At 36.3% G+C, this 26,143-nt stretch overlaps 1 protein-coding gene across 2 annotated transcripts in view; it reads right to left on the bottom strand.

Moving 5' to 3' along the window:
- Positions 1-3,717: 3,717 nt before the first annotated feature.
- LOC120208583 (polyribonucleotide nucleotidyltransferase 1, chloroplastic-like) overlaps positions 3,718-26,143 on the bottom strand; it is a 37,072-nt gene continuing 14,646 nt past the window's right edge. Inside the window, exons 10-25 of one of the 2 annotated variants that reach the window (XM_039207809.1) lie at positions 22,531-22,794; positions 22,349-22,420; positions 21,624-21,737; positions 21,202-21,294; positions 20,156-20,334; positions 19,836-20,019; positions 19,648-19,695; positions 19,403-19,475; positions 11,642-11,715; positions 11,438-11,545; positions 11,266-11,360; positions 6,249-6,315; positions 5,750-5,803; positions 5,610-5,651; positions 4,297-4,774; positions 3,718-3,912 (exon numbers count right to left, since the gene is read on the bottom strand). In XM_039207809.1, coding sequence (XP_039063740.1) covers positions 4,412-4,774; positions 5,610-5,651; positions 5,750-5,803; positions 6,249-6,315; positions 11,266-11,360; positions 11,438-11,545; positions 11,642-11,715; positions 19,403-19,475; positions 19,648-19,695; positions 19,836-20,019; positions 20,156-20,334; positions 21,202-21,294; positions 21,624-21,737; positions 22,349-22,420; positions 22,531-22,794 — 1,830 coding nt within the window. In that variant the 3' untranslated portion in view covers positions 3,718-3,912; positions 4,297-4,411. The remainder of the gene's footprint in view (positions 3,913-4,296; positions 4,775-5,609; positions 5,652-5,749; positions 5,804-6,248; positions 6,316-11,265; positions 11,361-11,437; positions 11,546-11,641; positions 11,716-19,402; positions 19,476-19,647; positions 19,696-19,835; positions 20,020-20,155; positions 20,335-21,201; positions 21,295-21,623; positions 21,738-22,348; positions 22,421-22,530; positions 22,795-26,143) is intronic. The other variant, XM_039207810.1, reaches the window with a different exon arrangement.

The raw sequence follows: 26,143 nt of genomic DNA, 5'->3' as shown, positions 1-26,143 counted from the left end.
CAAGTTACATAATAAAAATAAAAGAGAAGCTGAATAGTAGAATTCCAAAAAATTCTAGTGAGTTCGATGTAACAGAGGAGTGCGATGCCAAAGAATTCCTAGTTACAGTTGACGACAATTTTATAACAAGTGGCAAGTGAATACTTGATTATGGTAACAATTTTCACATGAGTCCCAATTTAGATTGGCTTATGTTGTATAAAATTGTGTCTACAAATGATATATTTTTTTAGAAATAATTCCTCTTGTAAGGTCACAAGTATTGACACATTCAAGATTGAGATGTTCGATGGGATTGTTTGAACGCTTGGTAATGTGAGGCATGTTCCAGATTTGAGAAGAAATCTGATTTCACTAGGTACCATAAATTCAAAAGGGTACAAATTCTTCAGTGAAGACGGAGCTATGAAAATTTGTAAGGGTTCTCTTGTTGTGATGAAAAGACAGAGAAAGACTTCTAAGATTTATGCTTTGTAGGGTTCAACAGTTTTAAATAATACACATGATGTTTCCTCCTCTGTGTCAAATGATATTGTTATTGGTAAAAATGTCTTGACTAAATCAAGTAAAAGAAGATTTCTTCTTATTAAACAAGATAATTGTGGGCATAACGGTTATGTGAAGCAAAAAGTAGTTCAATTTCGCAGGCACAACGAATTTGAAAAGTAAAAGATAATTCGATTCAACACAAGGATAAATAACAAAAGAGATAGAGTTATCATTAATGATCGGGATGATGTTGTACATGATATTGTTCGTTGTGATAAAGTTGTGAGCAAAGTTGCACTTTTAATTTCCTTATCAATGTGAAGAATATATCTAAGCGTAGGCAAGACTTGGATTTAATTGACAATCATTGTTGAAGAATACTCCTTTAAGGGGTTTCATGGAAGAAATGAAAAATGTGTTCTAAAGGGGGAGAACTTGTTCGATGAAGTGAAAAATTAGTTTTGTTGAGTTTGGGTGTCTCATCGAATTTGTGTGTTTTGTCTTAAATCCTTCGCACTTCCAAAATTCATGTCAATGTGAAGATTTGCTAGAGTTTGACTCGAATTCAATGTGACACAAATTAATTAATATATAATTAGAGAAAGTATGAAACCTAATTTGATTAGAAGTAGAAACTTTAATTTTCTTTTATGTATGAAACCTATTTGAGTAGATTTCTGCTTTATAAGTTTATTTTGTAATAAAATACATGTGCCTATAAATAGATACTAAGGATGAGGGTTAGATATGAATTTTTTCTTTCTCCAAAATCATCTTGTATTTTTCTTCTTCCATATTAGTAAAATTCTCTTCTTTTGACTGTGATTTTTCCCTAAAGGTTTTCCATGTTAAATCTTGATATTCTTTCTTTTGTGATCATTTTAAATTCGTTAATGTTGTGTTTTTATCATAACACAAGTTTGATCCATCTCATTTGAATGCTTTTTTTATACGTATTTGTAGTTTATATGTCGATGATACTGGAAATTTGTAATTGCTTTCCTTACACGATAAGAGTAGATCGTGGGATTGTTCCAGTTGACCAATTGGGATAGGAACTGCTGCTTGGCTGCTGGAGTTATTTGCTTTTACAGGGTTGAATTTTCTGAGTACTTCTTAATTGAACAAACTGGTTCGTTTTCTTGTTTAAAGTTGACTTGTAATGATAACAACGACGGTGTCTTCTTTGTATTTCGATTGCTCAGTAGCTCTAGTACATGGTTTTGGATCTGGGTTTCGACTATCATTCTTCATGAAATTTGTAAGGTGTTATTGCAAATACATACTTTTTTCAATGCTACCTTTGGTTATATTCATAAATGCTTTTCCTTTGAATCCCTTGTGAATTTTATGTGTCCGATGGATAACGAGGATTAGAAATTTTTTGTTCGATAAAAATCGAAACATCTTTTGTAAATCCATGGTGATCAATGAAATTTTAAAGAAATTGGCCCTAAGATCAAAACGATTTGATGACTCGTCCATGAGATTGATGGTCAAAGATTTCAGGAATTTTTACGACATACGATCAGAAAAACAAGGTTTAATTTAAAAATAAGTGTTTAAATTATATCTAAAATTAATTTTAGGTGCCTAGAGAATTTTTCGTTAAAAATAAGTGTTTAACATTTATATCATTACACTTTTAAGTATCTACGCCGTAATGATCGTTAAAAAAACTGTTAAATAACACATATCGCATTTAATTTTTTTTGAATTTTTATTTTTAAAATTAAAAATATTTATAAAAAAAAAAACTCAATTTCTTTTTAGATAATGCCCAACACCCTACCCCAACCAAAACCACCCCTCCTTACAGCGTTGTGAAAATCCCCAAATCTCGATTCTTTTATCCCCTCGTAAAATCTCATCCCAGCAAACCCCCAAATTCAAATAGAACCCCACCAACCCCCCAATCTCATCTAAACTCCCCATTAAATTTAAGGTTAAAAATTTGAGTTTCGATTGATTAACAGCGTGGGAGGTTTTGATTGTCGGTGACAACATTGGTGGTGGTCGACAGCAGGAAAAATTAGAGAATTTAGCGTTTTGGGTTTTAAGATATAGAGGATCTTTCTGTAATTTTAACTAAATTGAATTTTTTTAAAAAAAACTTCAAAAAAATATATAAATATAGCATATATCATTTAACAATTTTCTTTAACGACCATTATCATATAGGTAACGTAAAAAAATTAGATTTCTATTTTTGATAAAAATTCTTTTAACATATAAAATTAATTTTGGATATCGTTTAATATTTATTAAGCCTTAAAATAATTGCTTACTTAATATTTCTATTCCGAATAGCATATTTCTAATACATTTTATAGCATATTTAATATTTCTATTCCTCCTAAAAACTGAATTATTTAAAATCATATACGATCTATTTTTTTTTGGGAAGGGGGAACCATATAAATCAATGCCAAATATTAACAAAAGATGTATTTATTTTCTGTGATTATCTTTATAAAAAACATTTTTTTTGAAGGAATTTGAAAATTAGTTTTCAAGTCAAGAAATGTGAGCCATTCATTTTTTTTAACAAAAGCTATACTAATATACTAAATGCATTTTTTATTATTAACTAACCATTTACTATATATTTATTAATTTTTAAATTATATTAAAGATATTTTGTTTAAATGACTAGTCCAATTTTCTTAACCCTACTCCAAATGCACAAAGTGTGTATTTGACAAATCCATGACTAGGATGAGCATAGATTGGGCACCTGACCCGAAAAGTATACATCTTCCGCCCGACCTGAGAAATATATAAATTTCACTCAATCCGAACCTGACCCGTCTTTTTGAAATAAAATCCAAACCCACCTCGACCCAAAATAATATATTTATAAAAAATATTACTTTTATTTAATAAAAATATGAATTTAAATTTAAAATTAATAATATATAAAAGGATATTATTACAATTTTTCCTAAATATATAAGGTAAAATTACATTTTTTTTCAAGTCGAGTCAAGTCATATATTTTTCACCCTAAATCCGAACTCAATCTGAACATAACCTCTAAAAAAACTCGACCGACCCTACCCAAACCCCATTTTTTAAAAAAATTCAATCTAATAGGACTGAATAGGGTCAGAACTTGTCGAGTTCGAAGCTCATGCCCATCCCTACCCAAGACCCAAAGGGCAAATGCTGACAGAAATTCAAGAATTTGAGGACATCCAAACGAAAAAAAAACAGAAAAAAAGGTAGTAGAGCATAAAATCAACACATCAAAACTTTGCAATATCCAAAATGTTGTGTATATTTTCTGCAACAAAACTTGAGATCCAATTTGTGCCACGCTTACCTGGCCTTAAACTTCTTACATAAACATATGGAAGCAAGACTAGCTTCTGAATCACATTTCACATACCAAGTGCACGCCTCCATATTTGATGAATGTACCTGTAAAAGATTCTATTATTAGCAAATTCACTAATAACAATACAGTTCATACGACCCGAATGAGCATCCAGTACCCCGTTTCATCTAATTAGTATACTAATTCTGAGGTTCTAGTGCCATATCATTTGTTTGAGACAACCCAGACTTTTTACCTTTCCTCTTTCTTACCCACCTACCAGTCATAATTAACATCATCGTCGATTGGTAGGTAACCTCGCGATATGCAATTCAAAAACTTATCTGATTAGTAACTATAAGCGCAGTCAACACGAGACTAAGAACCTGGGTTCTCATAATGGAATCAAAAGCAACTTGTAAGACTATAAAGACTTTATTCTAATCTGCTAACAGTAACAACATCAAAAGAAAGTAGGTTGACCTTACCTCTGTTTATTCTATGTGAGGAAGCAATTCTGTCACCTTTCGCACAACCATCATTGGAGATGGAAATTCTTGTCAACATATTAGAAGCACAATAACACTTCCATTTGATTATTGACTACTCTCCGTCTTTACCTGAGATACCAGTGACAGCTCTACTGCTGCTCTTCTTTACTCTCTTAAAAACCTTCTTCCGTGGGAGTAGAGAGGTCTCTTCAGAATTACTTTTGGACGAGCTTGCAAGTTTGGTTGCGCTACTTTTAACCTTGGTCTGTTCAATCTTCTCTTCAGGTAAACCATCTGCCTTGGGTACACTCGCATGTTTTTTAGGTGTACCTTCATCAGATGCTTTACAAGAATCACCACCAACTACTTCAGCTTTGTTGTCGGTAAGCTGCTTTGAACTGGGATCCTCTGAACTTGTTTCAGGAACAGGAAGAAGTGCACGGCGGCTAAGGCGAAGTTGTCCCTTATCATTAACCTGCATTAGATGACAGTCAATGGAGATAGATTATTTGAAGGAAAAACGTGCAGACAAAGACTAAGAATTGTAACAACACAGCTGTTTGATGGATTTACAAGATTCAACAGAAAGGATAAAAATTTGGAAACCACTTCTACCATCTCATTGATTATATATTTAAAATAAATAGTACTGTTATATAGATCAAGCCCATAGAATAGTTGAGTATTGCATGAACATGTCACAAAATAAGTAGTAGTAAAACATCCAGTAAAGCATATAGCTATAAGTAGGAAGCAAACAATAAATGTATAGAATATCAAGTTTTTGATACAAAGTGAAGATTAATGTTAAGCATTCAACCTAAAAACAATTGCAAATAAGTAGAGGCCCAACTTTAATGAAAAACCACAGGAAACATAATATTTAAGAAACGTGCGATAACACCATTTAACACTCCTCATGTATAGCACCACTTAACACTCTTCATGTTTCGCTCACAGGGCCTACACATTCACAACCTCAGCAGGATTGTCAACCACACATGGGGTTAGGTATGAAGAACAACATAACAAAACTTGGTCTTTATACTATGTTAAGCATCGAGTCTAATGCCAATTTGTAATAGGTGAGAGGCCTTACTTCAATACAAGACCACAAGAAACCTAATAATTAATAGATGTGAGATGACACCACTAATCAATTAGCAATGTACTGGCATGATGCAGCGTGAATATAGCAGGGACCCAGTACGAAAATGCATGGATAAATCAATTTTAAGTGGACAACACTTTCCATATTTAGTTTATATGATCGAATATAAGCCTGTCAAAAAGACAAAAAAGTTGCATACCTCGATAAGTTTAACATCAACACGATTACCGACTTTAAAAGCCTATGATGCAACAAAGCAAAACAATAATAATTTCAGTAGCTTACAGTGATAAAACATCTGCAAGTTGAGGGAAAATGAAATAGAAAAAGTATGCTTACATCTTCTGCCTTGGCCAACCAGTCTGAAGTCAGCTCACTAATATGGCAAAGTCCCTGAGAAAACAGTTTTTATAAATATATATTTGAACCTCCTCATTCTTGGCATTAAAAATCTTACACATTCCTTTTATAAATGTGTTATTTCATGCACCACAGGGCTCTGCATCCAATATTTTACTCAATTGTTTCAATCAATGTCTTAGTAATTTTATTATGAGAGTTATGAGTTGTGTCAACTACAAAAGGTACCATAATGTGCATATATATGTATATAAATATGCATATTCTACATATCAATAACTTTGATAAGAGTTGTCATTCTCTTTGTATGATCCTCAAAATTAAACAAAACAAATGCATTTGTGAGTTAAACCAAAGGAGAAAACTTTCTTTGTAAAAAAAAGAGACTATTTTTCACTATACTTAGAAATAAGGCGACTGTAAAAGTCATCAAACTTTTACCAAAAAAATGTTTAATTTTCAGGATAAAAATATGTACCTCTCGCCCTGGAGCTATCTCAACAAAAACGCCGAATGGAACTATTGATTTGATCTCACAATTCCTGCTTGAAAAGATAACAGAGGTTCAAAGCGTTCCAAAGTTACAACATCCAACAGGTAAAAACAAGAAATGATACACTTTTCAAAAGGTACAGAGAACAAAATATTTAACTTGTTTCCTACACTGAATAGTAGCAGCAGTGACTTTTACTGAAATATGACAAGTACGGTCCCAAGCATACAAAACCAAGAGCAAAAATTAGTTCCCAACCTACCATAATAGTTTTTAACTTTTTCCGAGTTTTGTCTGGGAGACAATCAATCTCATTGTAAAACAGTTTCCGAGAGACTCAGAGAAGGAACCAGACACAACCGCATAAGTAGAGATAGACACGGGTCGGGTTTGTGGCCAATGCACCGCTGACCTGAACCCGACACAAATAAAACTTTTTCCCATTTTTATTTGGCAAAATAGAGAGATAATTGAAAATGTAACACCCCAATTTAGGGGCTAAATTTAAGAAAATATAAATTGGTGGATTTAATTTGGTATTTTGAAAGAAACATGGGATTAAATTGTAAAGTTCTAAAGTTGGCAGACCGTTTTCAGAAGTGCAGAAAGTTCAGTGGCTAAACCCATGATTTAACCATTTTTTAATATGTTGAATTATAAATCTGATTCTCGTGCGCAGGCAGCAGAAATTTTCCATATTTCCCTTCTCCAGCAACCCAACTTCCAACTCCGATCTACTCGCCGTCCGACCTCCAAACGACGAGCCGAAACAACCATCGTGTTCGTTGTCAACCGAGGAACAAAACCCCTCAAACCTTTCGTCGTGAATCATCGCCGTTCGTCGTGAATTTCAGTCGGAAGTATCGTCGGTAATAACTCGGTTTTAGTTGGTTTTTCATCGATTCACAACGATCGGGTCATCTGTTTACGACACCTCCCGCACCATCGTGTTCCTTGTGCCGTTCCGAGTCCACCGGTGTTCTCCTTTTTCTCCGGCGGCGGCGGCGCGTTGGGAGGTGAACCGGTCAAACTTCTCGATTTGTTGAAATCGAGCTCTCCGCCGTTCAAAATTGTGAACCGAGCTTTGTAAGTATCTCGAAATCGCTCAAAATAATTTTTAGAAATTTTTCCGGGATTTTATCACTGTTCACGCGCCCCCACGCGCCGCCACTGCGCGTGGGGAAGGGAAAAGTGACCGGTTTGACCGGTTTTGGAGCTGTTTTGACCGGTTTGACCGGTCACAACCCGGCCCGGCCCGACCCGTTGACCCGACCCAACCCGTTTACCCGACCCGTTGACCCGACCCGACCCGTTGACCCGACCCGTTGACCGTTGACCCGTTGACCGGAGTTGACCACTGTTGACCAAAACTTTGACTGGCTTTGATCGGGCATTAAACGACCTTTGACTTCGACCGAGTATACCTATCCTGACATTTTTCGACGTTCCAAATCCGATTCCGCTGTCCGTTTTTCGAAATTCGAACCCGAAGGCCTCGAAATTGTTAGTCAAACCCGTTGACTTTGATTTTGACCGAAAATTCCAAATTTCTGAAAAGTCATATTTTATGCTTTCAACGTCCTGAATCCAAATCCGAAGTCCGTTTCGCCAAATTCGAACTCGGTAAGCCGTCTTTCACTGATTTATCACCCGATTCGATCCGTTTATCGTAATTAAGCTCCGTTTCTGATATAATTTATGTTGATATGTATCTGAGGAATTATTGGAAGTTGAATTGAAGATCAAAGGCGTTCGAATGGAATTTTTTATGGTCGATCAGTATTGCACGGAAATCGAGGTAATACTTTACTACCTCTTTATGCTTTATAGAACATGTTGGTATTGGTAAATGCATGAATGGAAATGTTTGGTCTCATATGTGTAATTAATGAAGTTCTACACTCGATCTGAATACGGTAAAAAGGTTCAGTAATTGATTATGGTTCAGATGACTTTTATAAGAAATTAAGGGATTGCTAGAATTAAATTACAAGTTATGTGCTTAGTGGTAAAGAAATCAACCTGGATCTGTAACTTATAATTTATTTCATCAAAGGTTAAATGTTAAAGGCATTTGGATGTGAATTTATGAAAATACTCCGGTAGGGTAAAATTACGAAAATACCCTTGTGTTATAAAAAGACAAGATTGGAATATGGAAGTTAGATAAGAGGATTTTACAGACATATTTGATCTGATAAAAATATTGATGTGCATAAGAAATGATAGTTATACGTAGACATTATGGATAACCGGTTTTTAACCCCAAGAGGGTTTATGCAAGATACTAGAAGTGTGTTAAGGGAATTATTTCAAGATCAGAGATTGTTCAAGAAAGCAATTAATCATAGGATCTCTAATTTATATTATTTTCGTTAAGAGCTAATATCGAACTTATCTGGTTAAGAAATTACGGAAATGCCCTTAAGAGGTAGAATAGTCTGAGATGACTCTGAATGAGAAAATACTTAGAGGATTCGTACTTAACTCGATTAAGTACGGATTTAATTGTTAAGATCCCGACTTAGTGCAGGAAAATTTATGATATTCCGTTTGTAAAGTCTGAGAAGACACTTGACCTGAAAATAGTCGAATAATGAGTAAATACTGGAAGAGTAATTTATCGGGGGTATTCTGCTGTCAGAATTGTTCGAAAGGACTGAAGTAAATGATAAGATTGAATTAAATAATAAGATCAGATGGAAGGAAAAGATTGAAATACTGTGAATCTGTAAAATGACCAAAATACCCCTGTAATAGAAATGACCCAAGAATATCACCAAGCTCAGGAATGATTGAATATCCTCGAGCTCTGAAATGAATGGAATAAAACTGAACATCAAAATTACCAAAATACCCTTATGGCCTAAATTAAGTAAATGTCTTGGATTAATTAAGGAATCCAAGTAAGATAAGTATTGGACTACCTTTAAAGGTAATGGAAAACAATTCAAGTGAATAGATCAACCCTAAAGCTATGTCAATACCTGAATGACATAGATATTACTGGAACATGTGTTCATCTTCTCAAGTTTGGCTCGATGATAAATTTTGGAAGTATTCAACTCAGCTTTAGATTGTATTCAGTACTAAGAATTGGACGTTTGTTCGACAATCAACCATGAAGACCAAATTGAATGGAATGGAAGTACAACATGTATCTGAAATTCAGTAACGTTTGAATTACTCTGGAAAATCCTGAAGTAACTGGAATAGAGATGACTGCTAAATGAAATAGGTAACTTCAATGACTGAGGATTTAGTAAGTGACTTGGATAAGTCTGGAAACTCTGATGAGTTTACGTAGTGTACAATTACAATGAGTTTGAACAAATTAATCAAGTACGTCAGCATTTCATGATATTGTAGAAGTGTGGAATGAAATAAAGACATTGGAAGATCTATCAACGATGATTCCGAAAATGGTCTATGGACAAGAATTGTGGTATTAAAGAGTAAATACCCTGGAAGAACAATGAATTGACCAATCGACAGGCATTAGTTCTGGAAACTATTCATCTAAGAGTTGTCCGATAATTCGATCAATCGATAGATAATATAAATGTCCTGAACCTTCATTTCTTCCTTATCAGCTCAAGTCACTTTCTGAATAACTGATGATTCTGTCAGTTATTGAACTCTTTCAATAGTGATTCTGAATTCCGATATTCTATCGGTATACTGAAGATCCATATTTCTCTACTTGCTAAGATTATCCAGTACCTTTGAATAATATTTGTAAACTCTGGTGTGTTCCCTACTTATATGAATATTTTATCTGATTTCTGATTTGAATTCTGTTTTGACATCTGATCTGAAATCTGTTCTGATTCCTAACCTGGATTCTGTTCTGATATCTGATCTGAATTATGTTTTGATTTCTGATATCTTCGTTTACCGACGGATAAATGTTTTATCTGGGGGGTTTATTGTTGGAGGAAGATTATCTGCAGACTCCTCGGCTTTGTGCTCAGGGTCTAAATGGCATGTGCGGTTGGGTGTATGGTTCTGGGGAATCTACACATTTATGATGTGAACGGATGGGGGTATATATATATATATATGTTTTAAAAGATCTGTATCTTTTTACTGAATTTTTCGAGAACACACTAGAAAACCTATTTTGATCTCCTCAACTCAGTCATCCGAAATATTTCTCTGAACTGAAAGCTCATTGTCCGTTACCACCCGAAATATCAGTAGAATCTCTGCTCAGCATAAAAATATGTAAATGCTCAGAAGCAATAAGGAAATAAATATTTATCTGTATTTGCACGTTCATCAGCATCATCTGGTAGTTCTGTATTACTGAGCTTTCCAAAGCTCACTCTATTACTCACCTTTTCAGGTTGAAAGAATTGTACCAGTGCATCTATCGACTTCAGTAAGGGAGTTCGTCCGGCGTTGTTGCAGAGTAGGGTACATGTGATTAGGGGGCATGTAATTGTATTTTGATTTATATACGAGTTTGGAAATATGTTTTATTTTTAAATAGTGAAAACTAATTTTATAAGTTACACGTTTCAATAAAAGTTTTAAATTTTCCGCTATTTTTATAATGGGTCGTTCCGGTGGCCCTAATGTGACTTCCCGGATCAGATCGGGCTACCTGCATCGGTCTGGGGGGTTACAGAAAAATATCTAGAGGGAGCATTATAGTAATTATCCTTAAATATATGGAGGGGAATTATACTATGATCTAGGGTCGGGGTTGGGGATTTTTCACCCTGAAACCAACTTTATCTTTAACAAAACTGACCCGACCCGAATCCGATTTAAAAAATGACTCTACAGAATGTCGGGTCAGAACACATTGGATTCGGATAATTTGACCATCCTTACACACAAGTACTTTGATAAATAGATATAATGCTAGAGATCTATTGTGCATATCTCCTATATTTAGTTTTAATTATATCTTGACTGTAACATAAAGATAGAAAGTTAAATTATCTGTGTATCTGAGGGAGAAGGAAAGTCAAATGGTAAATGAAAGAGATACCTGTAAATATCACCAACAGTTGGAACCATTGTCAGACTGCTAATAATGGATTTGGACTTCTCCAGACTTAACAAATCTTTTGCAGTTATTTTTACCTAAGAAAAACATAGATAAGAAACCTTGTGTCGAAATAATTATGTCTATTGCACAAAAATGTTGCATAGGATCTTACAATTCCATCATCTTGTGTGTCAATAGCCTCTACTCCAGTTTCTTCAATAATGCTTTTCACCTTTTTCCCACCAGAACCTATAATAGCGTTAACTTTCTCTGGAGCAACCTGAAATTGGCACAATAAAGGGCATGGAACACATTAGATATTGCAGACCATCAATTAAACAAACTGGACCAAAGGATGGGGCTAAGATCAACAGACCTTCATGATATGAATAAGTGGAGCATACTTTGAGAGACTTTTTGTAGGGGGAGGGGAACATTTCATCATTTCAGCTGAAGAATTCAGTCAAGAACAAGAATGTATGAAAAAGAAAGAAATTAGTTTAAATGATGAAATAAAAAATCTATCAGTTCTTGGATAGCATCTCTACACCAGTGCATGTCAATCATCTGATAATACTCTTCATTCCAAGCACATAAAATCAAGCTGCATCAAGAAGTGGTTACCAGAAACATAATACAAATTTTCCAATCACCAGAAAAGAATACTTGTTGCAGAAGGCAATAATTGGTTAGCATCCCACCATCTATGGTAGAAACTTAAACCATGTCCATGTTTAATGTATATTTAAGATTGAAGTGCAGATTTAAGTACCTGTGCTTGTGCATTTAAAGAAAGCCTAATTCGACACAAACATGTTTAAGAAAGAAAGGTAATGTTAACTAAGACACTCTTAACAAGGATGATATATACTCCCTCTGTCCCATTATTTTTGTCAGATGTTGATTAAGCACATAGTTTTAGGAGGTAAATTTTTTTTTATAGGAATTTCAGGCCTCGTTAAAAACCTCCTTCTTAATTAATGGAGCTTTGAATGGAAGCTCTTTAATCAGCGGAAGGAGGAAAATAGTGCCTTAAACATTTTATTGATCACAAGAAATTACATAAGATTTAACAACTCCATACTGGATACCATAAAGCTTAAGAACTCTACAAACAACATAAACCCACTAATACAAAACAGGAAAAACCACTAATGAGACCATAATATCAACCAATCCCCTTCTTTGCTAAACTGTCTGCCTCCCCATTACACGCCCTTGGAATCAGCCTAACTGAATGCACCCTTTCAGAGATGAGCGTTGAGATCTCTTTAACTAGAGGCAATAAAAAAACAGGAGCCAAAGCCGAGGACTGAATCCAATCCACTGCAGACTTACAATCACTCTCGACAATCAACCTACCAACAGAAACCCAACAAGAAGACAAAAACACTTCAATGCCTCTCTTTATAGCCTTTAACTCAGCAATTGGAGGGGGACCTTGACCAGCATTTTCTGAAAATTTCAAGACAGTGCAACCATTCCAATCTCTTAAAATACCTCCTATACCTCCATCCGAGCCATCTAGTCTTACAGCTCCATCAACATTCATCTTCAAATAGTCTACAGGGGGTGGGATCCAGCTATTCACCTGACAATCCTTTAATTTATGAACTTGAATACCGTCTGCAAGAGATGGGTCACCTATCAGGACATCCTCCTGAATAGGAAACTTGGGGTACTTGTCTATAAACCATTTAAATAATCTAAATCTAATAATGAAAAACAGAGACTGCATGTCAAGAGTAGATCCTTCGAACACCATTGCATTCCTAGCTTTCAAAATAGACCAAAATACGACTCCCGGAATGAATTTCCAAATCAACGATTTCACCCTCAACTCACCCCAACAGCTAAGAAAAGAATGAGGGTCCTTTGGAAAGACTAGGGCTAGATCCCAAAAGCTTGCTATTTTGTTCCACAATTCCCATACTACATAACACGAAATGAATAAGTGTTATACTGATTCCTCGTGTTTTTTACAAAAAGGACAAAGGATATCATCTAGCTGCATTCCTCTGTTCACCAATTCTGCTCTTACTGTCACTTTCTGATGAGCTAGCTGCCATAGGAAAGCTTCGACACGAGGTGGTGACAATCCCAACCACACCCCTTTTAACCACAAATTAGAGCCCCCCAGACTCCCTCCCGAATGCATTTCTGCAAGATTTTACCGAAAACAATCCATCACCACTTGCAGACCAAGATAGAAAGTCTTCTACTGAATCTGATAGTTTAAGATCCTTCAGTTTTGCCATCAAATCCAACCACTGATCCAATTCCCAATCACATAGATTCCTTCTGGTTTGAATATTCCACACCCAACCGTTCAATTCAAAGCTGCCAAATTCAACAACCTTGCCCCATTTGTTTGGTGATAGCACGTATATTCTAGGAAAAAGATATTTTAAAGGAAGCTCATATGCCCATGCATCTGTCCAAAATGAAATAGACTTTCCGTTACCCACTTTCAACTTTGAATAAGATCTTAAGCAATCACCCTCCGAATCTCTCTTCAAGAAATTATTAACAATTCCTCTCAAAATCCATGAAGATTTGGGAGAAAAAACCTTCCTAATAGACATGGTATTGCAACTGACCTTGTGCTTGCTACATAACACACTTTTCCAAAGAGAATTCTTTTCATTGGCAAACTTCCACACCCATTTTCTCAATAGAGCCCGATTAGAAATATTCAAGTCAAGAACACCAAGACCACCGGAATTCAAAGGCTCGCAAATTGTATTCCAATTCACCCAGTGTATCCTCCTTTTTTCCTCATTACCCCCCTCATAAAAATCTAGCCATTAAAGAAATTAACTTCATACCAATTTTGCAAGGCATTTTAAAAAGTGATAAGAAAAAAATTGGTAAGGATGTTAACACCGACTTCAATAAGACTATCCTACCAGCTAACAAGAGACAAGAAGCTTTCCACCCGACAAGTTTGGAACTAAGATTCTTAAAGACTGGATCCCATAGGGCTTCTGAATTTTTCTTAGCACCGAGAGGAAGTCCCAATTTGTGGGAAAGGAACCAACTGAGCAGCCCACTTCTAATGCCCAATCAGTTAAAACTGCCTCATCCACATTAATACCAAACAGCTTACTCTTAGCTAGATTTAAATGCAACCCTGCCATTATACTGAAAATCCTCAACACTCTTTTAACGTTTTTAATCCGGGAAAGAGATGCTTAGCAAAAAATTATTAGGTCATCGGCGAATTGGAGATGAGACAACCGAACATAATTTTTAGATTTCCCAATAACGAAGCCTTGAAAAAGACCAATGTCTACTGCTTTAGATAGCATCAAGTGGAGCAGCTCACCTACTATGTTAAACAAAAGAGGAGATAGACTGCAACCTTGTCTAAGTCCTTTAGCCATAGGAAACTCTTCCGAAGGAGACCCATTAACTAGGACCGAGATTGAGGCTATTGAAAGACACTTTGATATCCACGATAACCATCTATTACGAAAACCCATCTCTGACATTGCTCTGATTAAAATTGGCCATTCAATAGAATCATAAGCTCTACGAAAATCTACTTTAAGAACAACCCCTTTTAACCCTTGTTTTCTCCAATAATCAATCCCTTCATTTGCGATGAAAGCACAATCCAACAACTGTCTCCCCGAGATAAAAGCAAACTGGGAATGACTAATGATATCACCAACATAACTCAATCTCTTAGATAAAACTTTAGAGAGGATCTTTTATAAACTGTCTACAAGGCTAATTGGTCTAAAGTCCTCTACACTATCCGAATTTTGCTTCTTCGGAATAAGCATGAGAAAAGCATGATTTACACCATGCTCCCATTTCTTTCCACCATAGAAATCTTTAAAAAGTTTCAATACATGATCCTTTAAACTTGCCCAACACTTTTTAAAGAAGCCCATGGTGAAGCCATCCGAACCTAGAGCTATAGAGTTGTCTGAAGAAGCTATAGCTTGTCATATTTCATGTTCTAAAAATTACTCCTCTAGCTTGTTGGATTGATCCCCTGACAGCTTAGAAAAATCCAGGAATAAGTCCTCCACTTCCATTGTTGAATTGGAATTATAGGTTGTCTTGAAAAAATCTGAAACATGAGACTTAATCTTGTGAGGATTTGATACAACAGCCCCATTAATCTTCAGGCTTAAAATTTCATTTCTTTTACTTTTGTTCAACGTTGATAGATGAAAGAACCTTGTATGTCTGTCCCCATCTTTAATCCATCGTGTCCTTGATCTCTGAAACCAAATGCTTTCTTCAATCCTATACAACCTCCAGAGATTCGATCTAAACTGCATCAACTGGTCCCACTCCTGCTTCGAAAGATTTCCATCTTGTGCCTTACATTCCAGTTCATTTATTTTCCTTTCAAGATCAGAAATAGATTCAGAGATCCCAAAAAATTTACTGCTAGACCAATTTCTGATAGATTTTTTTGTTCCTTGTAAAATGCTGAAGATACCCCTTCTATTGTTCCCCCCCCCCAAATCATCCATGGAAGATTTAACCAAGTCCTCGAAGCCATCCTCTTCTAAAAGATAATTAAAAAATCTGAATGGTTTAGGACCCCAATTAACAGATTTATCCTCCGATGAAACTGGATTATGATCAGATAAGGACCTTGGTAAAAGCCTTTGCACAACATTCGGAAAACCTATCAAAAACTTCCCAGAAATTAAGAACCTGTCGAGTCTTTCCCAAGTAGAATCTTCTCTATTATTACACCAAGTATACCTTCATCCCACCATAGGAAGATCAATTAAATTTGATTGTTGTAAGAAGTTTCTAAGAATATCAATTGAATGCCAATTTTGAGACTTGCCCAACTTCTCTGCCGGATTGAGATACACATTAAAGTCCCCCCCAATGCATACTGACAAATTTAGAGCAGAAACAAACTCCAACAGCTCCCTGAAAAAATCTTCCTTTTCAGCTTCAATGGATGGACCATAAACATTAATAATCACACACTCTTCACTTGAATTCTTAAACTTCCCAAAAAAATGCTATGAATCTGCCACTTAAGTGACTATTAGAAACTTCAAAAACATTTTCATTCCACATAATCATTAGTCCACCTGCAGATCCCACAGCCGGAGCAAAAATTCCTCTAAGAAATCTCCCCCTATCCTTCTCGTAAGAGCCAAAGAGCACCTTTCTAGCTTAGTTTATTGGATGAGGAGAATGCACGGCTTATTCTTCTTGACCAAATTAGCTACAGCTATGGATTTTTCCTTTTTTCCAAAACCCCTTACGTTCCATGAAATAATTTTAATATTTGTCATAAAAGAAAAATAAAACCCAAAACCTTAAAGCAAGTCAACATAAGAAACCTATTCCCTTGATTTCACCCGTTCCCTGCTTTCGGCCAAACACTCCTCAAGGTTTGTAATTTTATCCAAAAAGGCCTTCTTCCCCTCTTTAAATGAAATCCCTAGTATTTTACTAACTTCCCATGTAGCCATAGCCTCCTCCAAGAATTTCGAGAATGTTGAAGAAGAGACAGTAGGGCAACTAACCACATCCAAAGCATCTCTAATCAAAAGCCTTCTGTTTCTTCTACTCTCTCTTGCTGTCCGTGAATCAGATTTAGCTCCTGTAGAATACTCTTCTACATTCCCTTGATTCTGAGACATATCCACAGCTGAATTCAAAGGGACACTGATTTCCTCCTCGATATTAGTAGAACCTTCCACCAAGGGATTTGGATAAAATTGACTGAGGATTGAGAATTCTCTTGCTCTGATGAACCAAATCCTTAGTTTGTAATACCCCATCTTCTCTGCTCGCATCTAACCAAACCTTTCTTACTCTAGATCTTCTATACACTCTAGAAACATTTCCTCTATTCCCCCTTCCAACCGGGACATTCCTAATGCACAAACTTTTAGACATGTGATCTAAAGGACCCCAACTCCTTAAACCAATTAAAAGAGTCTCCTTATTAGCTCCCAGCACCTGATTCTCAATCTTTTTGATTGGTATGGCTTCCCTTTCCACCTTTGTTTCATCCATACCTCTTGCTTCTTTTTCCAAATCAACAACCTCCTCTAACACTTCAGCATTAGAATTTTTTGAATTGCCTCTAAATTGAGGCTGTACTCTATCATTGTATCCTCCAGCATTAATTTTTAAATTAGAGTCAGGCCTAACAGGAACCAAATTCTGCACATTTGCTTCATCCAAAACTATCTGCTGCATAATACCTTGTATCTCCACCCAATATTCTTTTTGTTTACCATAAGCCATTTAACAGCAGGCCCAACTGGTGAAAATCTTGTATTTTTTGAGATGGGCTCACTCAAATCATCTGACATAGCTTTTTCACTACCATAGCATAAATTATTTCTCAGCCCGAGGCCCAGGTAATCCCCTTTTAAATTCAAACCTTCTTCTGGAAGTTCTGACACAGTTGCTCCACTAGGTTGACCTTCTCCTACCTGCCACATTAATTTCTGACCACCACAGCCGCCAGCCACAGCAGTACAATCATCCCCTTCCAACCATGTGTCTACTCTACCTCTAGTATCCTTTGCTAATATGTCAAGCCTACCAAACCCTCCTGAACACCGATCTTCTCCCTCCTCAGATGCTACAACTTCCTTATACACTCCACTGTCGTCCGCCGTTGAATTCGCTGATGAGAAATCATTATGTTTCATACTAACCGAGCCCAAATTAATTTTAACCTTATAAGATCTCCCATACGATCCCAGTGTGACTGTTTCCGGTATATCAAACGGACTAGCCACCCTCAACAGTACCCTTGCAACTACCATGTCCTCTCTTCTAACCGTCGATTCATGTATGCAAATCATCTTCCCCCACCTTGTAACAAGTTTTTCCAGAAATGGGACATTCCAACATAATAATGGAACTCCAACTAGTTCAACCGAGCAAAAAGACATCGGTAAGCCTTCCTCATTCAAAAGCGTATCAAGCCATTCAAACCAGAATGACAATTCTTCAAATCTGCTCGACCACGCCTCCTTTAATTCTTCCACTGAAGCAAAGGTTAAAATGCATGAATTCCATGCATTACCCCATTTAGCTAACTTAACTTTGATCCCATCGCTTGCCAACCCCTTCAACACTATTTCCAAGTCGAAGTGGGCTTTAATAATCCCTGTCAATGATCTTTTCACCCAATCCGATTCTTTCGTAGGAATATGCATCTCCCACAAGTTCCTCAACCCTGATTCCTTTCTAGGAGGCCCCTCCCTCTTCTCATTGCTCATCGGAACTTCCCTCAGCCCAACATTGGAAGCTAAAGCATCCTTAAATGATCTTTCATCCCTTAATCGATTGAAAGACTCAATACCAACTCTTCTTCTCCAGTTGCCTCCCTTGTACAACGGTATCTTCTTCCCTTTTTGAAATTCTACTAGCAACATGTCCAGACCTCTGCTTCTAATACTTAGCTACCCGACAGATACTTTCTTTCCATCAATCCAAATACCATTCACATTTGCCACCGCCTTCTTCAATCCTTCTTCCGTCGCAAACTGAAAGAAAGCAAACGTATGGTTTCTGTAGTTTGGTTTACTAGAACTACTCGGAATGTAAACTCGCAGTACACGACCCTGTTGTTGAAAACTTTCCTTAACCGTTCTCCAGGAAACTCTCTTACTCAAATTGTCCACAAACACCGTCCAATCCTCGCCGGAGGACTGAAAACCTAAGATACTTTCTCTCTCCCCCGCTCTCTCTCTCTGACACTCTCTCATAGTAGTTTTGTAAATTGTGCGTTTTAGGAGGTAAATTTGACTATATGCCATGTCATATAAGATAAAAGAAATGAAAAAAATTATCCTCAAAAAGTGATTGATAGATTTGAAAATTTTGTTTGATAGATGTAAAAGAATGGCACATATTAGGGTAAAAAAAGAAATGTAAGTGTTTTTACTTGTTGATTTTTCTAATAGGACATTTTGAATGGGACAATTTTAAAATCTAAAAGAGACATATTTAGTGGGATGGAGTGAGTACGAGATATTGGAAAAGGGGCAGGAAGCAACTCTACCAGAAACAGAAAAGATCGTACAATTAAACATATAATGCCACGTCCAATTATATGCAACGTGTAAAAACCACACTATTAACTCCGTATAATCAAGACAATACAGGTTTACATTACCAAGAATACGTCGGCGCCCATCCCTTGCCTGTAGGAGTGCCTCTTGCATAACAGGTAAGGTTATCCCTACTACCTGTCAGAGAAGAACAATAATCATCTATTATATTCTAGAACTGACAAAAGGTTTTGAAACACACATCAGTAACTGGAGCCAGAAAGGCAGACGTAAGAGCAAAACATTTGTTGTCACCAGAGGAAACACGACAACTGTCCAAAGTGGATTACAATAGTATATGATCAGTGACCTTTATATCCATCTGAAATGCAGTTATGCCATCTTCATTTCCAGCAACCTGCAAATAACATTCTTATAAGGTAATTTATGTAACTTTGTGACCAGCTTTGCAAGGACATTAACATAATTTTTATCTTTCAAGAATGCTTCATTGAACAAAATAGATCACAGATTATAAATAAAATCCATGGAGAAGACCTTGAAATCCATATCTCCAGAAGCATCTTCGGCTCCAGTAATGTCAGAAAGAATAAGTGGTGTACCATCTCCTCCAAATTCATGTGTGTCCAAAACCAAACCCATCGCAATCCCAGCAATAGAGCATTTTAGTGGAACACCAGCATCTTGCAATGCCAAACAACCTCCACAAACAGACGCCATACTGTTATGCAGCAAAACTTCATGTTAAGTGATGTCACACCTTAAAACACTTGACATGCAGTTCTTAAAGAAACAGAGGTTTTAAATGCAGACAAGTGCATGCAAGCATTTGGACACTTCAAAATGTTCAGAAACACCTTGAGGAACCATTGCTTTCAGTAATGGTACTTTCAACTCGTATAGTGTAAGGAAATTCATCTTCAGTAGGTAATATTGGCTCAAGAGCTCTCTCTGCAAGGGTTCCATGTCCAATTTCTCTTCTACTAGGTGCTCCCATTCGTCCGACTTCTCCAACACTTGATGGAGGAAATGAGTACTGAAATATCAGATAAAATACCGCAAGTTGTTAGGTGATCTCTCTCAGGGAAAGGGTTTACCCATTTAATTATGAAAACTCCACTTATTTAAATATATGACCATCATCTACAGCTCTTGACTGGGCAAGAGTACAACTTTCCCCTACTAGGAAAGGTAGTACTGAAGAAAGTCAGAGTAGATTAAGCATCTATTTATACTTTGACTAGAGTTTCAGTACAGCTGCAGGTACATGTGAATTGAACAAGAGAATAAGTAGATAAGCAGTTTTCAAAATGAACTCAACATTAGTTCTCCAGGGCAAAAAGTTTCTATAACATAATCATAACATGAAAAAATTAACTACATGGAATTATTCTTTGTTCTACAAAACTATTATGGTAAAATGAAATTTTATCCATTTCACCATATCGTTTACATTTTCAATAATCAAGCACTTCATCTAACTAATTTTATGGGATCACAAAGCAAATCATAATAATTATCTATTTAAAAAGTATGACATGAACATGATAACCGAATAACCATATCAATATTATCCATGTTTATCACTTCTATTTGCAGGTAAATCACACACCAACCTATTAGTCAGGGCGACCAAGTAGAAGAGAAGCATGCAACAAATTTTCAGTGAATAGTTCTAATTTAAACAGAAAAGGCCAAGTAGATTATGGTCTTTGTTTCTCTTTTATCAACACAAATTCATTAATAAGGTATATGATGAAGACAAATGTTGTATTAGTGGTGTCAACGATCAACTGCAAGTTTGACAAGTTCAGTTCCACTAAAACAGGAACTAGTGTATACATAAAGGAACTGTAGTAGATAACTGAAGAAAAGAATAAGATCTTGAATATTTCAGACTGACCTGAAGATAGAACCTCTTGAATTCCTCTACACTTGCTAGATTGTCTAGCCTTTGTGCCATTTGTCTATCACCAAGTGTGACCACTGCCAATGACTAAAAGGAGGATGGATGACAAAGATAAAATAAGGACTAAGGAAAAGTGAAAACATTGCAATAAGCAACTGAGCATCATGCAGATGAATCAATAGTCAGGAAAAAATGCAAACTTGTCTATCAGGAACAGACATATGGAAGTATTAAACTGAATATCACTATGGTGACACCTTAATGTAAACCAGAATTCAGAAATCATCAAGCGATCAGGAATAAGAGTCATTAAGACATATTAAATTACGTATCCCTAAGACAAGCATGCATATGGTAACAGAAATGATAGGTTCACACTTAAACATTCTATAAGCAACCACACTGAACTTACAAACCTGTGTCTCCCCACGTGTAAAGAGAGCACTTCCATGTGCCCTTGGAAGCAATCCACATCTTGATGTGATTGGACGTATATCTTCTGGGGACCTCCCATCACTTCTTTTTCCTCCCTGTAACAGTTCAAGATAAAATGTTAAGAGAGAGAATCAGCTGCAAAGGAATCACGTTTGGCTGAAATGTGACCCATACCCAAGAAGAAAACAATGGTTATTCACCTTTTCTTAGTGTAGTCAAGCATTAATGGGATAATCAGATACTATTGAAATAAGATGACACGATTTGCTGCTTGAGAAAAGTTTCAAGAGAACAAATGGAGTGTTCTAGAGCAAAAAACTAGTAAAAATGTGACATGACTCATGAATTCCAAATCCAAACAGAAAATATAGAACTTATTGGATCCTAATCTGCAAGAAATTGCCAATGAAAAAGATGGTGGTCTTAGAAAATAAAGTTTTTTTAAGTAACACAAAATTATAAATTAACACTGATTGCACTTAAACTACTTTAAAAATCAGGAAAACAAAAGAATACAGACAGAATAAATATAAATCTTCAGGGATAAGGAAAAAAGCTGTCCATGGTTTCAAAGTTGGTGCTTCATTGCTATGAATAAAAAGCATAACTAATACAAATTAAATACCGGTAAAATTATTATGAACAAATGGTTATTTGGACCCAAAAAAAATCGTCTTCTAATTGGAAAAAAAAAATCCCTTCATACCTCCACAATACGTCTCCGTAAGAATTTGGATGAAACTTCCTTAAATACCAGCTTCACATCTACCTCAGTAAACTATAATAGAACAATAGCAATAAGAAAATGTGTTACAGAATTGACAAGCCAAATATTTAAAATATTACAAGACTGGAAAATAAATATCAATTACCCTATTTACAACTCACCAATGGAGTGGGTTTTCGAGAAACCGGCTTTATGTGTACATCACCTTCATCTACTTCACCATCAACAACAATTTCTTCATCCTCATCATCCTCATCAATTAAGTCTTGTATTGTTTCAACAGATCCTGATGTGCCATCTATGCTGATATATCCCTTATCTGTCAATCTGTTTATAACCTTCTCTTCTAACAATGAGATGGCTTTTCTTCTTGGTATTTTACTCTTAATTTGAAGCACATTATGCAATTCGTCACCCGCAATTTTCTGTATATAGAAAATAGTCATTCATTAGTACAAAGTACAATTTGTATAGAAGAATTTACAAACGAAAAGGTACAGAATTAAATACATGAAAAACAAGATGACATTGAAACTGCTATAATTACATAACATTGAGAGACAAGACTCCAAGTTATAACTAGACCTTACAGATCTAGGGCGAACAGACCTTACAGAAGACTTAAAAGGTATCTCATTAGGGAAGCAGTAGATCATACTAGTATTGATACACTATCCTCTTTAGCTTTTGCTTTGCTATTGGAGGAAGCAATTGCTACATGGGAAATTAGCAAGATATTGGGGATATCTTTCAAAGAGGGGAAGGAAGCTTTTCTAAATAAGATTGTTGAATTGGAGAAAGGGTTGAGTGGGGCTACTTGACCTCGAGTTATGTCCTTCGGCTATTTTGGGTTATATTCATTTTGAGTATTATGACTAAGCTAAGTATCTTGTCTTGGAATGTGAGGGGGTTGGGTAAAAAAGAGAAACATAGGGCTGTGCAAAGACTTGTTTCTGAGAAAAAACCATTGGTTCTTTTACTTCAAGAAACAAAACTAGAAAAGTTTCCAACATCTTTTTTCAGGATAAGTGGTTTGAATAGGCTGCAGGGGTTCGTTGAGTCACCAACTATTGGCTCATCTGGTGGTATCTTAAGTTGTTGGGATGATTGTACTTTTGAGGTTGAAGATCAACATATTCATAGGAGGTTTATTGCTGTCTTTGGTAAGCTCAAGTCCAACCATTTTAGGTGTGGCTTCATAAACGTATATGGTCCGTCTGTGGAGGAAGAGAAGGCTGGTTTTTTCGATGATCTGGAAATGTTTTTAAGCGGGTTCAGTATTCCTTTGTGTGTGGGTGGGGACTTCAATGCCTACTTTTTTTTTTTTTGATAAGAACTTCAATGCCTACTTAAATGAAGAGGAGAAGTTAGGAAGAGCTCAGAACAGGAATTCAATGGAAATTTTCAATCATTTTATTCAGCAAGCGAGGCTTATTGATTTGCCACTTGTTGGGGGGAATTTTACCAGGAGCAGTAATCGGGAGTTGCCGACTTTTGTAAAATTAGATAGGTTTCTAGTGAACTCTGATTTCTTAGCAGAATTCTCCGATATCAACCAGTTTCTATTGCCTAAATCTATTTCCGACCATAATGCAATTATTTTGGAGACTGGGAAAGAAAATTGGGGTAAGAGACCCTTTAGGCTGTTTAGCTATTTATTGAATGAGGATGGTTTTGAGAAGATGGTTGCTGAGTCTATTAAGGTGTTCAAGGAAGAGAAGTCAAGTGCTGGAATTTTTAACATTCTCAGGAATACTAAGATTGCTATTAAGAGCTGGTATGGGGATAGAAAACAGTTTCCTCGAGTGGACATTTCTGTGATACAAGATAAAATTCATCAGATTGAAATGAGGATGCAACAAAATATGTCTCACTGTTGTCAATTTGACAGAGTTGAGGCTCTTGAGAAATGAACTTTGGAGACTACTCAGAATCGAGGAGCAAATTTGGGTTCAAAATTCGAGAGAGAAGTGGGTTAATTGTGGAGACCGTAATTCTAAATATTTTCACACTTGCACATCCATTAGGAGGAGGCAGAATTCTCTGCTTGCTCTCAATGTTGATGGTGTCACTACCAAAGATCCAGGTATTATCAAGTCTAGTGTCAGGGAACACTTCTTCAAAGCTTTTAATTGTTGTTCAACATTGGAAGTGGAGGATATTAAGTTGGACTTTTCGAGAATTTCTATGCAGCAGAATCTTTTGTTAGAGAAGGAGTTTACAGAAGATGAGATTTGAGAGACTATCAATTCTTGCGACAGTGATAAAGCCCCTGGGCCTGATGGGCTGAACATGGGTTTTTTTAAGAAATTCTGGTCTATTTTGAAAGGTGATATATTGAAGTTTTTCCATAATTTCTATTTAGGAAATGAGTGGGAGCATGGGATTAACCATTCTTTCTTAACCCTCATCCCGAAAGGCTCAAATGTTGGAAGCTTAGATAATTTCAGACTTATTTCCCTTGTAGGTGGGATGTATAAGATCCTTTCTAAGTGTCTTTCGAGAAGGATGAGATGTTGCATTAATGATATTATCAGTGAGACTAAATTTGCTTTTATTCCAGGGAGACAAATTTTGGATTGTTCTTTTATTGCTAATGAAGGAGTTGATTTATGGAGGAAGAAAGGTTTGAAGGGTTGTGTATTTAAGGTAAACTTCAAGAAGGCTTATGACTCGGTAGATTGGGATATTCTATTTAAAGTCATGGCTAAGATGGGGTTCGATTCAAAATGGTGTAGCTGGATTCAGATGTGTTTCTACTTCTTCGGTATCAGTTTTGGTAAATGGGGTTACAATTGCTGAATTTCCTATGGCTATAGGCCTTAGACAGGGTTGTTCCTTGTCCCCTTTGTTGTTTAATCTTGTTGGAGAACTGCTTCATCTACTGCTCCGTAAAGCAGTATCTTCGGGTTTGTTTAGTGGTCTGGTGGTTGGTAAAGATGAGGCCTCGGTCAATTTATCTCATCTACAATTTGCAGATGATCTCATCATTTTCTGCAATGCTTCGAAGACTCAGATTCTTAATGTTAAGAGGATTCTTCGTGTGTTTGAGGTCATGTCTGGCCTGAAGCTTAATCTGTCTAAGAGCAGATTATTTGGTATTAATATTAATGAGGAAGTGGTTCGTCAGTGGGCTAATGCTATTGGGTGTTTAGTAGGACATTTTCCTGCGGAGTACTTGGGGTTGCCTCTTGGTGCTAAGAGAAATTCTATGTTGTGGGATCCGATAGTTCAAAAGTTTCATTCGAAGCTAGCCACATGGAAGGCGAAGACTTTATCAATGGCAGGGAGGCTGGTTTTACTGAAGGCAGTTTTGGGCATGTCCATGTTCAAGATTCCTTCATCGGTGATTGTCAAGCTAAATTCCATTATGGCCATATTTTTATGGGGAGGAGTTAAGGCCAAAAAAATCCATTGGGTTAATTGGACAAAAGTGTGCTCTGGAAAAAGTGTGGGTGGTCTTGGTGCTTTGGACATTAGTTATATTAATAGAGCTCTATTAGGGAGGTGGTCTTGGAAGTTTGCTAATGATAAAGAGTCAGTGTGGAAGAAGGTTATCTGCTGTAAATACAATATGGATCCCAGTTTTCTGATGTTTAACGAGAAACTTCCTGCACATGCTTCTTGGATTTGGAAATCGATGGTCCATAACCATTTCAAGCAAGATCAGTTTGGAGATAAGTTTCGAAGTAAGTTTAAAGTCGGAGTGGGGGATGGAGGGAGCATCAGATTTTGGCTTGATAGTTGGGCACTTGATTCCCCTCTTAAAGTGAT

Source organism: Hibiscus syriacus, unplaced genomic scaffold (assembly GCF_006381635.1).
Source record: "Hibiscus syriacus cultivar Baekdansim isolate YM2019G1 unplaced genomic scaffold, ASM638163v2 tig00016637_pilon, whole genome shotgun sequence".
Classification (NCBI taxonomy): Eukaryota; Viridiplantae; Streptophyta; class Magnoliopsida; order Malvales; family Malvaceae; genus Hibiscus; species Hibiscus syriacus.
Note: the sequence above shows the minus strand (reverse complement) of the source record. Positions and strands in the feature narration are given on the sequence as shown.